The sequence below is a fragment of the Furipterus horrens genome, unplaced genomic scaffold (assembly GCF_987537825.1).
Source record: "Furipterus horrens unplaced genomic scaffold, mFurHor1.1.pri manual_scaffold_8, whole genome shotgun sequence".
In the NCBI taxonomy this organism is placed as follows: domain Eukaryota; kingdom Metazoa; phylum Chordata; class Mammalia; order Chiroptera; family Furipteridae; genus Furipterus; species Furipterus horrens.
Window position 1 is genome coordinate 84,397,116 of NW_028327178.1, and position 15,381 is coordinate 84,412,496.

General features: G+C 43.8%; 1 protein-coding gene across 1 annotated transcript; it reads right to left on the reverse strand.

Annotated features, from left to right (window-relative positions):
- Window positions 1-1,169: 1,169 nt before the first annotated feature.
- BMP2 (bone morphogenetic protein 2) lies at window positions 1,170-13,355 on the reverse strand. The gene is made up of 3 exons (XM_090286061.1): window positions 12,208-13,355; window positions 10,678-11,027; window positions 1,170-3,181 (listed from the first exon to the last, which is right to left on the reverse strand). Exons 2-3 carry the CDS (start codon window positions 11,018-11,020, stop codon window positions 2,337-2,339), a joined length of 1,188 nt encoding a protein of 395 aa, XP_090142187.1. The 5' UTR covers window positions 11,021-11,027; window positions 12,208-13,355; the 3' UTR covers window positions 1,170-2,336.
- Between the last annotated feature and the right edge of the window lie 2,026 nt (window positions 13,356-15,381).

Genomic DNA, 15,381 nt, shown 5'->3' on the forward strand with positions numbered 1-15,381 from the left:
AGTTGATACCAATGAAAACCATTTTAACCAAGAAAATCAGAACCAAAGAAAAAGGGAACTCAAAAGTGGCCGCATCTGCCAAGTGGATGAAAACTCTTATGCTAGGCTCTCACTCTCTGTAGAGTATTTGGAGATGAGAAAACATGAACTATTTTTTAAGCTGTTAAAACTGTGCAGTCTGCCCTTCATTTCCATGGCAAGAGAAGGTGGAGAATGGCTGGAGGACAGAGCCTATCCTGCCCTGCAAAGTTGGATCTAATCCTAATGATCCTCACCTACAAAAGAGCAATAGGGACATGGATTTAAAACAAAAGAACAAAAACAAAAAAACGAAGATTGTTAAGACTAGAAGGAATAAAAGACAACTTATTAATTTTTAAACATGATCTACATCTCATATAATCTCAAGGCAAGTATTAAACCTATTGCAACCAAAATGTAACTACATTCATGGTCAATGCAAGTTTATTCCTGGGAAGAATTTGATTTTGATTTTAATGGTCTGTTCCATTACCAGCACACTATTTTTTCAGCCAGTTCCAAGGAAGGGCTAGGAAAAAGTATCAGAACTAGGCCTCAGCATTCGTAGTAGGATCAGAAATGACACAAAGTCCTAGAAACCGAACTAAAATACTTCCAGTAAAATAATGGGGAGTTCTGGGTTCCCTGGCTGTACCACCATGCCCACCCACCAAACCCTTCCCTGGGTCTGGTTTAAGCCCAGAGCACAGCAGCCCTGCCACTATAAGTGCTCATTCTGAGCAGCCTAATTTGACTTCATTCTGCTTGGGCTTCCGTCCAATTGGCAGATGTCCTTGTAGAAGCTGATCTCAGACACTTTCCCTTTCTAATTTTTTGGCATCGCTGCCTCTGCTGCATGGGATATCATCTCTGAAACTTTATCTTGGATTCCCCAGGTTTTGCCTGTTTTGTAGCTTTGGTTTTCTCTGAAATCTTTCTGCCCCATAGAAGTTCATGTGAAATACTAAGTCATTGTTGATTCCTTTGGTGCAAATAGGAATTATCAAATGACTTGCTTGTAAATTTCCAATTGTTGCTTGTCTCTTCCCCACCTCCCTCCAAAAGGGATAACTTCAGAAGCAAAAAATGGAAACCCAAGGTAATCACTGTGAATGCTGTACAAACACATCATTTTCTCTTCTTACAGGTTGGACGTTATAAATTGAAATACCAGAGCTTTGAAATTTATTATCTGAAATAGGTTTAACATTTGGAGAAATGTGTTCAAACACATAACCTTGGAAAGAAAAGCAAGCTGATCGAACAGAGAACGGGGTGGGCACAAAGCACGATGAGCGCAGTTTTGCTGCGTGTTGGGCAAAGTTAGAAAATTGGGTCCTTCTGAGCATAAAGAGCTCCCAGTTGAGGTAAAAGTTAACTGCAAATCAATTTCCAAGTCTTCATGAGGGCCACGAGATATTATGAATTTTAATTATACATGACCACAATATCAATAATGAAGAAATCTTATGTTTTATTTAATACTTTGCCCAGACCAGCCCCTTTGAAGGAACCACGAGTTCAGGAAAGCAGAACAACGAACATTCATTCACTTTCCTGCAGGTTCATCATTTTCCTAATTATTTCTATTGGTCCTGCTTTATACTCTTTCTGCAAATTAAGGGGTGGGGGGAGGGTTTCTATATTAGATCAGCATCGTCTGGTTCTTATCCAAATATTCCACCTAATAAGGACGTAAGTTCTCATGGACTGGACAACCACTCTGCAACATTCCTGAGAATTGAATAATATAATAATCTTGAAAGTCAGCAGAGTAGATTATCCACTTTTTTTTCTGGACTTGAACTTGTGACCTTAACAGTAGCACTGCAAAAAAGCAAATGTGCTAAGCACTTTGCCAGAGTAACCTTCCATGTAGACTTTTCATCTTAAATACACACAACTGAAAACAACTACAATTTTTGGAAAATTATGTACAAACCCAATACTTCTTTTGATTACATATAAATACAAATTAGCTATTTTTCCTAAAAAGTGGTTATAATAGTAAATAAATACAAAATAAATCTGACCATTATACTTCATGTGCTGGGGTTGAACCCATATAAAATGTACAACTAAATACATTTTAAAATCTTTAAGGAATAATTCTCTGATTAAAATATTTGTTTTCCCAACTTCTTTTCGTAGATATAAATATATTTTCAAAATAGCTGTGTTTTTTTCTCCATTTCATTCCATAAATAAAGTCTTCATTGGGAAATATTAAAGTGTCAACTTGGGTTTTTTTTTTTCTTTTTTTTCCTAAAATATATAATATATATATATATATATATTTATTTTATTTTGCTGTGCTAACGACACCCGCAACCCTCCACAACCATGTCCTGATAGTTCTTTAATACAACCTTTTCATTTTCGTCAAGGTACAGCATGGAGATAGCACTCAGTTCCGTTGGGACACAGCACGCCTTAGGGATCTTAGAGTTAACTGAGTTGACCAACGTCTGAACAATGGCGTGATTAGTGGAGTTCAGGTGATCCGCCAGGGGAAAGGGGCATTCGCCGTGGCAGTAAAAGGCATGATACCCTGGGGGGGCTACGATCCAGTCATTCCACCCCACATCACTGAAGTCCACGTACAAAGGGTGTCTCTTACAGCTGGACTTGAGGCGTTTGCGCTGTTTGTGTTTCACTTGACGCTTTTCTCTTTTGTGGAGAGGATGTCCTTTCCCATCGTGGCCAAAAGTTACTAGCAATGGTCTTATTTGTGACCAGCTGTGCTCGTCTTGGTGCAAAGACCTGCTAATCCTAACGTGTCTCTTGGAGACACCCTGGCTCTCCTCTAAGTGGGCCACTTCCACCACAAATCCGTGGTTGGCGAGTCCCTGTGCAGTCCACCTCATCACAGCAGGGGTGACGTCGAAACTCTCCCATCTGCTTGCGTTCTGATTCACCAACCTGGTGTCCAAAAGCCTGGTCACAGGAAACTTCGATTTCGTTGCTGCAGGTTTTATAATTTCATAAATATTAATTCGGTGATGAAAACTGCTATTGTTTTCCAAGGCTTCCTGCATCTGCTCCCGAAAAACCTGAAGTTCGGCTGAGGTGATAAACTCCTCGGTGGGAATGGAAGTTAAATTAAAGAAGAATCGCCGAGTTGTTTTTCCACTTGTTTCTGGCAGTTCTTCCAAAGATTCTAATTTGATATAAAAAGGTAGGGGAAGAAAAGAAGAAGAAAAATACTTGGGTAAGATAAGTAATGACAATCTGATTATATGTAAGAATTTGAAAATTTCATTCCAGGGTTTGATTTAACTCATATAAAAGTTTGCAGCCAGAGAATAAGTCCCCCCTTTAGATAAAAACAGTCTCCTTTTTCTATACATTTATGTCTATATGCATACCATGAAACACAATTTCATCGTTCGTTGTTATGTTTTTAATTCAATACATGAATACTGCTTCCAGGTGGCTGTAATAATGGGGGAAATGGTGGAGCATTTCTCTGGAATTCACGGACTTTAGGGCAAAAGAAAAAGTCAGCACTATAGTTAGTAGAGGTCTAATGACTGAGGATTTGAGGAAATTATTGCATTTCGTAAAAAGAAAAAGGCTTTAATGTCAATCCCTTAAGCAGTATTCTAAAACATTGCTCTGCAATTTAGATGATTTACAAATCTCGATATACAGATTTCAGTTTCCTAATTAAAGACTCTGAAACTCAGCATCAACGATGACATTTTGCAAAGCACACCCTACTATTTTACTCAAATATCTAGAGACAAAGGCATACACAGGAATCTACTGCTTTGAAACGTAAGGGTGGTACTGGGACACTGTAGTAATTAAGGCCAGACAATTTCATAAGAAATAACTTCCCACGTGTTGTCTGTCCTCTCACCTCTTTATGACCTCTAAAATCAAAATCTCATTTTAGATCTTTTAGAAGGAAAAAAAAAAAAAGACTCTCCTGTTTGTAATTCCTTTATCTTTTTAAAAAATAAGTCATGTTAAAAAGAAACACCTATCCAAGAATAGACACAAAACCAAAAAAAAAAGAGCCTGATAATAATCTATGAAATGCCATTATAATAATCATAACTTATAAAAGAGATTTCATCCTATTACAGAATAATCATTCTATATCTATTATCATTATTTCAAAACGGCCATAAGTGGACTATGCATAAAAGCTCTTTCTGATTTAAGATTCCTACATTTCAATATTAAGGAGTACTGTTTTCCAAGCAAATAAAAAATAGCATAGCACCTTGAATGCTGTAGTCTGCAAGTCTTCAAAGGTATACAATATTATTAACCTGATGGTACACAGCACTAGATTTTGATATATTTAGGCTAGCTTTACTACATACTGTCATTTGACTGTCAAAAAATGCATCTGCTTCATTTAGGATCCAATGTAAATGCTGACAGAATCTATTTGGCCATCGTTCCAGGCCTTCACTATAAGGGGATACAGTATTTTCATTACTTTTGTTGTATTTTTCCTAAATCAAACAGCCATAGGTTGTTCACAGAATCTAGGTGTCATAGCAAAGAGAACCACTTCAGATCACTAAAGGTTCTCCCTGTGTAAACCTTTATCATCAAAGCAACAGTCATCATTACTGTAAGCTAAGTGAAAGCACCGAGTTCAACAGAGGTAGTTCATACCAAATTACGGAGTACTGTTTTAATGTGAAGCTTCTCAAACTCTACCTTCATAAAAAACACCTAGGACACCTTAAATCTTCAAATGCAGGTTCTGATTCAGAGGGTCAGGGGTAGGGCCTGAGACTGTGCATCTCTAGCAAGCTCCCAGGTGCGGTGATGCTGCCTTGGAACCTAAAAGTTTTAAGGGATGCTTTTCACATTTAAGAACAAATTGCTGGGAGCGCATTTTAAAGTGTGACTTTGTTGAATAACATAAAAATGTTATGGGTTGGCCAAGGAATGAGTTAAGGCCCATGAAGTAGAAAGATCTCCTAAAACTCATCTACTTGGACATGGAGACTCTCAGGCCAAGAAGGGAGCCCTCCATGGTACCCTTGTGCCTCCTAATCTACACCTGTTGGGGGTACTTTTTGAGAGCCATCCATATTCTAACCCCCACTGTAAGTGACTAATACTTCAGACTAGGCCTTGTTTGAAAAATAACCCTCCCACCAATGGAACCAGGGCTCTCCTCAGTGGTTCCCAATAAGCATCAAGGACTGTATTTAGCTCCTTTCCTCTCCTCTTTGCAATTCAGGTGTTCTCTGATATTTTCTCTAAAGGCATTCGTTCAGCAGAGAAGCCAAGGGCTACCAGAGGAAACAGGATATCAGAGAAAAAACGACTTAAGTCAAAATCAGCCATGTTCCCCAGACACAGTGACCCAAAGCCAGACCTGCGCCTGACTTCTCCAAATGCCAGCCCACCTAAGAACACCTTCTTTTCCTTTAAAGAGGGGGAAGGAAAGGCAAATTATCCAAGGCATTTGCTGACCAGCTGTATTAAGAGAAATCACAATTGCAACAGAAATTATGAATCTAAATCCATAAATTTTAAAAATTATAAACACACAGACACATGGACACACACACAAAGAATAACAAGGGAGGAACAATCTCCAAGACAAGCACAAGAGAAAAGTAATTAAAGTAAAGAAGATGTATAAAGCAGGCAGAAAATAAAACAATAACCCTCCAAAGATAAATATAAAATCGAATCATAAAATTGCCATCATTTGACCAGATTTGACCTATAAAAACAGCAATCAATTACATGTGCTTCAAAATCTCACTGGTAATAAGTTGACAAAAAGAATAACCACTTAGTTATCTTAAGAAAAGGAAAAATTCACTGTTAAATAATATCAAGTAATGTGAAGATCTTTCTCTGACTTTATAGCTTCTTCTCAGTCAACCTGTTCCTTAAAGGAGTCCTCCTCCTCCTTAATACAAAAGCCTATGTGACAACTCTCCTGACTACAGACTCAGGCCAGAGAAGTGAGAAGTTCTCTGAGACCCCCAAACCCAGGAAAATAACTGCTCAAGATTAGGGTACCTACCGCCCTTTCCTTTAATCTGCAAGGGGGCAACATAAATTCTTTCTTCGGGGTTAAAAAAGGAAAACCTATGTGAAATAAAGTAAATTAAAGAAAAAAAAATAGACTTCTGCAACTTATCACAGCAAGCCTGGGAAGTCTGAAAATATAGATCATTTACCTAAGTAGGTAAAGCATGCTTTTTTGGAGGTTTATACAGTTGCTAATTCTCTGGAAATAACCCTTGTGGAATAATCTGAACCTGCCAAGGGATTTGAGGATCCCAGACTATCTCAGACCTGGATTCCTGAACCTAGTTCTTAACCAAATAAATGTTCTTCACATTTATCTCAAAGTTCTTAACCAAATAAATAGAGTTATGATTGCAAAAATGTGGGGAAGTAAAGAAAAATAGGCAATGTCATTCAACTTCTGCTCCCAAAGTGAAGAGCCAGCTATTCTCTGTCAATTATTCATCTACATCAAAATAATCTAAAAGATAAGGCTGGATTTCCTCAGCCAGCCTAGGTCTACTCTGGTCTCCCTTTTCCTCAATAAGGGGAGGATACGACATTAAGGAAAGAAGTTGTAGTAATAATGATATCCAAGCCTGGGACTGACAGCTTTATATGAATTATCTCACAACAAATTGATTAGAGAGAAACTTATTATCTCTATTTGTGAATGAAAGAGTTGGAGCTCAAGAGAGCTTATGTTACTTTCCTAAGGTCAGAGCGCTAGTACATGAAGATCAGAGCTATGAACTTGAGTCTACTGCAGTTTCCAAGATTCTGGCCACTAGACGGCACTACGTAACACAGGGATGAATCAAAAACTCAAGCAAAAGTCAGAACCATTAGGAGTACACTAATAATTAATACAATGATAACCACAGGGTGAGTTCTTTCCCAACTAAAGGGATAGAAACATACTACCCAAGTATGGTGAGGAGAGCACACAGAACTCAATGAGCAGAAGGATCAAGTGGCAGGGCCCACTGGGACATACAGATCTTGTCTGGAAGCACTAATGATATCTGGCTGCCTTTTTGTCCTATAGTATAGTGATGCTTAGCAAAAAGGTGAGTTATCATTATGTTTTGAGAATTTGCAACACTATCTGGACAAAATAATTCCATAAAGATAACAACAACAAAAACCCAGCGATGTTCTAGCCAATCAGTAAGAGTGGAAATGACTGTCCTAAAATAAAATGGAAATGGCTGAAAATAATAAACAAAATATCTAAAATACAGAATAATGGTTATAGAACTGAAATATCAAAGAAAAAATGATAAAACATAAAAGGTTAAAATGAATCAGTTTTTAAAAAGACAACAAAGGAGATGGCAGCTAAAGGAAAAGTATGATCATAATGGTCATAATCACTAACGCTGATTTGGTCTCTGCCCACCCTTAGCTCCAACACCTTTGGAATGATTTAGTGCCCTCTTATTGGACTCTCATTACTTAGTGAACAACACAAAGGGCAAGTCTAAAAGAAAAAACAAAACAAAACACAAAATAGCTTAATAAGAAGGGCACAAGAGATACTATAGAGGAACCACACACACACACACACACACACACACACACACAAAGTAGAACAGAAAATATTAGTGCAAGAACTACCATTGGGCACCAAAGCCTCAATCTCTATGAGCACTCCCAAACAGAATGTCTATTAAATGGGGTCTTTCATAATCACACTGAAATACCTGGGGACACTTGGGAAGCACACCAGGGAAGTATTGCTTTTGGGGGTGTCTAGTGTCCAAAGTCTTTCGTTGCACTGAGAATGTGATATAAATTCTCCTTCAAAAGGCTTGAACTTTCCTGTTGGATGGATATTGTCACAATAATTACACCTGTGGGAAAAGGGTTAATCTCTACCTCAAAACTTTTGTCATACAGCGTTGCCTCCTGAGACTCAACAGTTTGGCTGAACTAAATGGCTGGAACACAAGGACACCAGCCTACTAAACCAAGCACGCCGTTGTCCGGAGACAGCCAACTGACCTGGAGTCTGCACGATCCTTCCCCATGTGGGAAGGCCACCCTCCCCTCCACACCCCCACTATTAGGGATTTCTGGACCCAAGGGTAGGTAGGACGACGACCATGTCCAGCTTGAAGCAGCTAGAGGAGCTTGAGACCTTCGCCCATTGTCCTTTACAAGATTACAAAGGGTCTTAATATCTGAGAGGGAGGGATAGTTATTTTTTACGAACCATGGGTATGGACTTGGGGGGGGATTGCTGGGGGAGGGAGATATTGGGTGGAGGGGAGTAAAGGGGAGAAAATTGGAACTATTGTAACAATATAATCAATAAAGAAAAGCTGGGGGGGGAAAAAAAAAACTTTTGTCATAAAGGCAAATAATTCAGGTATTTCATGCAAAAAGATTGTCTTTCCGAGTCTGAAGAGCAATGTGTGGTCCAATCTAACAAAAAAGAGTCAAGACTTTTTGATCAACCAATGAAGTCAACCAATTTCAATATGTTTCTCACTATAGCAAAGCATAATACACTGCAGTTAGAGAAGTGATTTTCCTATCCTTGATGGTAGTTTGAAAGCTATGTGGCTGAAGCACTTCTCAATGATTAAAAAAAGAAAAATTTTTAGCACTTGGGTTTTCCTGAAAAAAAAAAAGCCATTGAAGAAAGAACAAGACAAAGTTTAAGAGGAGAAATGACAACTGATAATTTTGTCTCTGGATTGCCTTGTATGTGGTCTCATTATCTTCACACCTTGGTTGAAAGAATTCCATCATATCTCTTGTCTCCTAATTTCACCAAATCATCCAGATCCCACAGACAAATAAAACCAACAAGTAATTCTTGTAATCAGGTCCTTTACCAGATAAATGCCCACAAACAATATATGCACCAAATTCTTCTCTTAAGCCAGCAGTCTTAATCAACATGGCTTATTAAAAGATTTGTAGTGCCATACACGCCACAAGGATGTTTCTAAAAACCAAATCCTGGGTTACACAAAAATGAAATGGTCTTCAAATAGTGCAATCTGTGGCCTAAGGTTGACACATTAGTTGTAACAAGAAAAGAAATAGATTTGTTGCAATTTGGGGCAAAAATTACATAGCTTTTTCTCTATCATTAAGATCTGCAAATATTACTAAAAGCTGATTTTAAGCAGGTTGGTAACTTCTGTACTACTTCACACTTAACATTTACACTTTTAAATATATAGCTTCTGGCATATAAACTAAGCATGCTATTAAGGTTGAAATTACACTCTCAAATACTTTGCAGCCTATTCAGTTTTGATCAAGCCACTTCTAGAGGAGGAAATATGCAGACTTCACTGATGAAACCCTCATGCAACTGAGTGTTTTAGGTGTCAAATGTTTTAAATGATCTTCCTTTTATGTTATAAGAGACCCATAACATAGTACCTTCTTCGCCTTAAAAGTAAAGAATGGTTTCCATGCTACATTTCCAGGAGAGGTGGCTAAAGCAACCATTCTTTTCTACCCAGAAAAACTATTCTAACCAGCATCAACTGAAAATAATGAGCTGGCTCTCTAAACATCCCAAGGTTATGATGAAAACATTTCTATATTTGAGTGTAGATTCCACTTGAAATTTACCACCTCATCAGGACAAGGCAAGAAAAAGGGAACTTCACTCCCAACTCCCCAATGTCCTACAAGTGGTTGCCCTGTGACATGCAACTTTGTACTCTTCTCTAGAACTTGAAGGAACCGTGCCCTATTTACAATGTATTAAGCCAAAGGGACATTTAAAAGTGTAGAAAGAGAATTGAAGTGGAAAGCATTTTTGACTAATTGCTCTAAGAACCTACGTACAACAGATCTCAAGAGCTGCTCTAAGACATTTCGTATACACTAAATGCCATTCCGATGAAACAAGCAAAATATCCTATCTTAGAAAAAACCACATCCAGTATAATAAAGAAAAAAAAAATCCACATTTCAATGCACATGAAGGAAAACAGGCAGCTGCTGCAAAAGCTTTTATCTGAAGCTTCCCTTGTCTCTATTCCGAGTTCATCTCAGATTTAAGCACAAGACAAGAAAGTCATTGTGGAAACAATAAGATTGATTGTGGAATTGATCTCCCACGGTGATTAGATAGGGATTCGAAATTTTCCAAACCAGGCCCAGATCAACTGTAAATTATAAAGACTTTAGGCCCTGGGCTTTGATTTTTCAATACAATCTCTGAAAATTCTGCCCTTGGCTCTGTCTAGCCTGAAACCCCGGTTTAAGCAGGAGAGGCAGATTTATAGAGTGAAGGCTTCCAAACAGAAAGAGTTCCCAATCTGCCCCCCTCCTTCTCTTCTTTCCCTCTGGAATTCTTGCACGTTTAGCTGACTAGGGGCATGCCTTTTGCCCTCATCTTTCCCATCACTTGATTTCTCTCAGTTCCTGGAGGAGGAGTCGCTCTCCTGGCTGCAAGCCAGGAAAAGGGTGCGGATTTACCAATGGGGAATCCCTGCCTCCCCCACCACACAGGACTGCGTTACAGCCAGGTACTTACGGAGACCAGACTGGAAACCCCTCACGTGCCCTGGCCAAGCTGCCCTTCCAGGGATGCCTGCAGTCTGCCCACAGTGGGGCACTTTGCGGGATGGGTCCCCGCCCCCCTGCCCGCCCCCACTCCCCTGCTCCATGCCTCACCTTCATGGTGGAAGCTTCGCACCGTGTTGGCGAGGCTGGCTGCCCTCTCCAACCGGTGGTCCGGGGCGGGCGCGCCGAGCTGGCCCGAATGCCTGCGGTACAGTTCCAACATGTAGGGGGGCACCACGGCGTCCCTGCTGGGGGTGGGTCTCTGCTTCAGGCCGAACATGCTGAGCAGCCGCAACTCAAACTCACTCAGGACGTCGTCCGAGGGCTGGGACGAGGAGCGGCCAGTTGACGCCGCGAACTTCCTCCGGCCCAGCTCGGGAATGAGGCCGGCCGTGCCGCCCAGGAAGACCTGGTGAAGCAGCAACGCTAGAAGACAGCGGGTCCCGGCCACCATGGTCGACCTGCAGACAGGGCCGACGTGAGTCACCGAGGTCCCCGCCCAACCCTCCCCCCTTCCGCCCCCGCGGCCCCGGCTCCCGCTTGGTCCGCTGCCTCCTCCTCCAGGGTGCCCACCTAGATTGCAACACTCGTGGAGATACTTCAGAGTGGTGGAAGCTTGAACGTTACGGAGAATGAAAGGGCCCTAGCTCCCGAGCCATAAGGCTTTCCCCTTCCCATCCCACTCTTAATTCCTCTGACATGATTTGCACTCCCCAACTCCCCACTCCCAGCGTCAATGACTGTCACCTTTTTTTGTCTGTGACACACGCTCTGACAGCCAGTCCAGGAAACCGGGGAAAGTCATTACTGGGTCTGATACTCCTGTCTGTCCCCTAAACAAATCAAACTGCTCAGCGCTCAACGCTCGCTTGCATATAAACACGCACGAATGGTGCATGTGACTTCCTTAGAAGCACTATATAGAACTTCCTGATATACACAAAAAGTCTGTAACTTCCAGACCCAGTCAGCTCAAGGCCACAACTTCCCAAGCCACTTGCAACTGGTGGCCCACTCCTCTAACCTCAAAGGTGTCGAAACAGGCCACTCCAATCCCGCACCCCACCTCCCTCCCCAATCAGTCAAGATACACAGGTATCTTCCTGAGGTTACATAAATAGCTAATATCTATTAATTCACGTGTCAGTACAAGGTGGCACTGAAGTACTGCCCCTCGAATTCCTGGAAACAAACAGGGGGAACCCCAACATTTAGTAATGTCCCAAATGGGACGTGGCTCTAAGTAGAGATAGCAAGTCTCCCGGAGAAACTTAAAGGAGAGAGAAGGGATGGCCATGGCAGGGCATACAGGTTAGCAGCTAACGGGTGAAATCCACCCTCTCGAGGGGATTTCTTTGACTTAAAAAAAAAAAAATCATCTAAGTGTTAACAGCCCTAATAAAATACCGTAAAGAGAGGAAGGAGGAGGGGCGAAAGAAAGCGAGCCAGGAGGGCGAGGCTGACGGTCGCCGGTGGCGGTAGGATGGGGGCATCCCTGCAGGGGTTCAGCTGCACGTGGACTTGAAGCGGGTCTGTTTACATCCGGCCATGCAGGACCCCGAGGGGCTCGGCCGCAGCGGCCGTCCGGGCTCCGCTCCCCACTCCCACCCCCAGTGCTAGCGCCCGTCCCCTGTCCTCTACCTTTAGGAGACCGCAGACTGTCTAAGAAGCACGCGGGGACACGTCCATTGAAAGAGCCTCCACATGGAAAAAGCTCTGGCCGAAGGACCTGGCGCAGGGAGCGAGTTCCCGTCCTCTGCCTCCTCCTTCTCCTCCCGGTTGCCGGCAGGGCAGTCCCTATCCACACGCAGGGAACGGCGTCTCGGGGTAGGGCCCAGCGAAGGAGTGGAGGGCCGGCGGGGTTTGGAGGCGGTGCGGCTGCGTCCACGGGGGCAAAGGCACCGGCACCAAGTGGGGAGCACAAGTTATTCTCCCTGCGAGTTCAAGAAGTCTCCAGCCAAGTGCTGACACACAGCAACTGCGAGCAGGGGGAGGAGTGCGGGGCAGGGAGGGGAAGGGAGAAAGGAAAGGCTAGTGCTGTCGTCCTTAGGAACCAGCGCCCGCGGGACGCGTGGCCCCGCGCGGGACCGGCTCCGGGTCTCGGGAGGCGAGGGTAGGGCGCTCCGCGCTAGCTCCGCTGCGGCCCATGGTTCAGGGCAGCCATCCTGGGCGACGCCGGGTCCGGGGAAGGGCGCAGCGGCGATCTTGGGGCCGGGCGAGTTGCCCCCCCGCATCACTCTGCCTTACTCCAGCGCACCCCCATTAGCGCTTGCCAATAGAAACCACCGCGGCTCAGGCGCTCCGCCGTCTTCGGGCTCATTCTCCGGCGAGTCGAGCCGAGTCCCGGGCCGCCGAGGCGGGTGGCCGCTCTCTCCCCTCGCTGTCCTAGCCACCGGGCCAAGATGCGGTGCGCTCTGTGGCTAGCCTGGAGTCCGATCACACCGCGGCCGGCGCGTCTCGGGCCCCCGAGCTCCTGCAGGAGGTGGTGGGCATCGCGGCGCTCCGGCTGGGCTCCTCGGTGCTCTGCGCTCTGGGAAGACACTCTGGCGCGGCCCGGCCAGCAGAGGCCACGGCGCAGTGGCGCGCACGGCCGGGCGCTCCAGCCGGAGCGGGGTCTGCGGCGTGCGGTTGCCTCGGAGACCCCAGTAATCCGGGAGGCGCTCGTCCGAGGTCGTTCGGGGTGGCGGCAGAGCCTGTGGCGGCTGATGTCCGGCGGTAGCTGACAATCCCCGGCTGGGTATGGGAAGCGGGGCGGCGGGCTCAGCGCGAGCCGGGCGCAGCGCAGCGCGATGGGGCGAGGACTCCGGCGGCAGCGGCGGCGGCGGCGGCGGCGCCGTGGCGCGGCGCTCGCGGCTTTTAAAGGGGACGCCGCCTGCTGTCTCCCTCCCGGCCGAGGCCGAACACCTCCCCCTTGGTGGCGCGGCTCGCCGGGGATCCCCGAGCGGGCGGGAGCAGCGCGCAGGGGTGTGGACCGCGCTCTGGGGCAGCCGCGGCGGGGTGGGGCCGAGGGCGGGGACCCGCGGCCGCCGACGGGGGCGCTCGCGCTTCTAGCCCCTGTTGTCAGAGGGGAGATCTGCTGAGGTCCCGGAACCTCGCTAGCCCTCCGGGTACGCAATCCCTCACAAATACCAGGTTAAGTCTTTATTTCCCTACCCGGCCCGTTATTCAACTTTCAGTTTGAAGTTTTTCGGTAATAGACTATTAAAAAAAAAGACGAACAAAATAAAACCCAACCAAATTACGAGGCATCTTGGCGTAGAATTGGGGTAGACACTTCTGTTTCCCCAAGTGGAAGGAGAATTAAAAGAAAAACGAGTTTGAACACTGGGCGTTGTTTAAACTTTAACAATACAGATATTTACATATGTAAATGTATGTATATGCTCTTATATTTGTATAAATACATGTGTACATTTATACTTAAATATGCGTAGTTTATTCAGATAAGTATGTAATACACAAATATGCGTGTGTATGTCTATATAAATGTATCTATACATGTAAATATATGCTAATGAAAACAGCTCTATAAATATGTCTGTATATGTCAAATAGATGTCATTCTGCTATACATGACACGTGCAGCTTGAACGCTGTGCCTGTGTCATCGACAACAGAGGATGAGAGGGATTTATTTCTTTTTATGGTAGCAATCACTTCATGCCTGGTGATATTTATCTCGCCCAGCTCAGAAGCAGTCGATTAGCAGCTCAGAGGAAGGTAAAATAATGCACATGTGAGGCAAGCCTACCACACGATTCTGGATTGAGACCTTAGAACCGCCTGTCCCAACCCCTTCCACCCAGCCACAGCAGCAGGTCTGTGGCATGTGGTCAGTCACTTGTCTTTCTCAGCTGAAATATCCCCCAAATCTGCTGCACCATGAATTTCTAGGCTTTCTGTCCCTCCCAGGATTCCAGGATCCTCCATATAGAGTGCAAGCAAGTTGTCCAAATGATCCCAGAAGCCAAAGGCAGAAAATTTTTTTGGAAAAGGTCAGATGGCAAAATCAAGTTTGCCTGCACAAAACCATCAAGCCTGCAAAGCAGAAAGGGAAAATTCTGAAGTGGGAACGCATAACAATCTATTGCCCGTGTTACTATTTTTTCAGTTTGGAAGCTAAAATAATTCAAGATTCTGCTCCTGTAAATCGGATTAGCAACCCACAGAGGGGAATTAGACACTCACTGTTTCTGAAAGTATGAAGGTCAAATAAGGTATTTCAGAGGAAGCCTACCTACTAGGAAAATAAATGTGGGTCTGGGGTTGACAAAAATATTCAGGAAAATGCTACTTTTTTTTTTTTTTTTGCCTGAAAATAAAGTGCTATGAAAGTTGACTGTCACTCTGAATCACTGGATACCAAATAAGTTGGTGATAGAACATATTCTACTCATAGACACAAGTCAAAGTGTTTATTGTGCTACCAAAACTATTTCCTTCCCTATCAAGTTTAATAGAGAAGTTAACAATTGTTTCTGTCATCAGCGAGATTTAGAAAACAAAACAAAACTTCTGAGACCTAAATCAATAGGTAACTTTTAAAGAGGAGGAGAAAGTTGATAGCTGTTGGATGGTCTTCAAGTAAAGATGAAAAAAAGTGTCTGGTGATGACATCAAGGATGTCTTGCAGGCTTTAGGCCTTCCTAACTTGAGAAAGGGAAACCTTGTTAACTTATGAAATAATCTTCCATAGTCATGAGTCTGAGGGAAAACTGGCATTTCTGGACACTCTGTTCTATTTCAGTGTTTCCCATCACAGAATTTCTGTTATGGGTGATTATGTGATTTCTGAGGGACTGTCGAATGAATGCC

Excerpts from the sequence above, each read along its gene's own strand:
- BMP2 (XM_090286061.1), bottom strand. The coding sequence starts at position 11,020 with ATGGTGGCCGGGACCCGCTGTCTTCTAGCGTTGCTGCTTCACCAGGTC. Across the intron at positions 3,182-10,677 it reads GCGAAGCTTCCACCATGAAG|AATCTTTGGAAGAACTGCCA; the intron begins GTGAGGCATGGA and ends ATATCAAATTAG.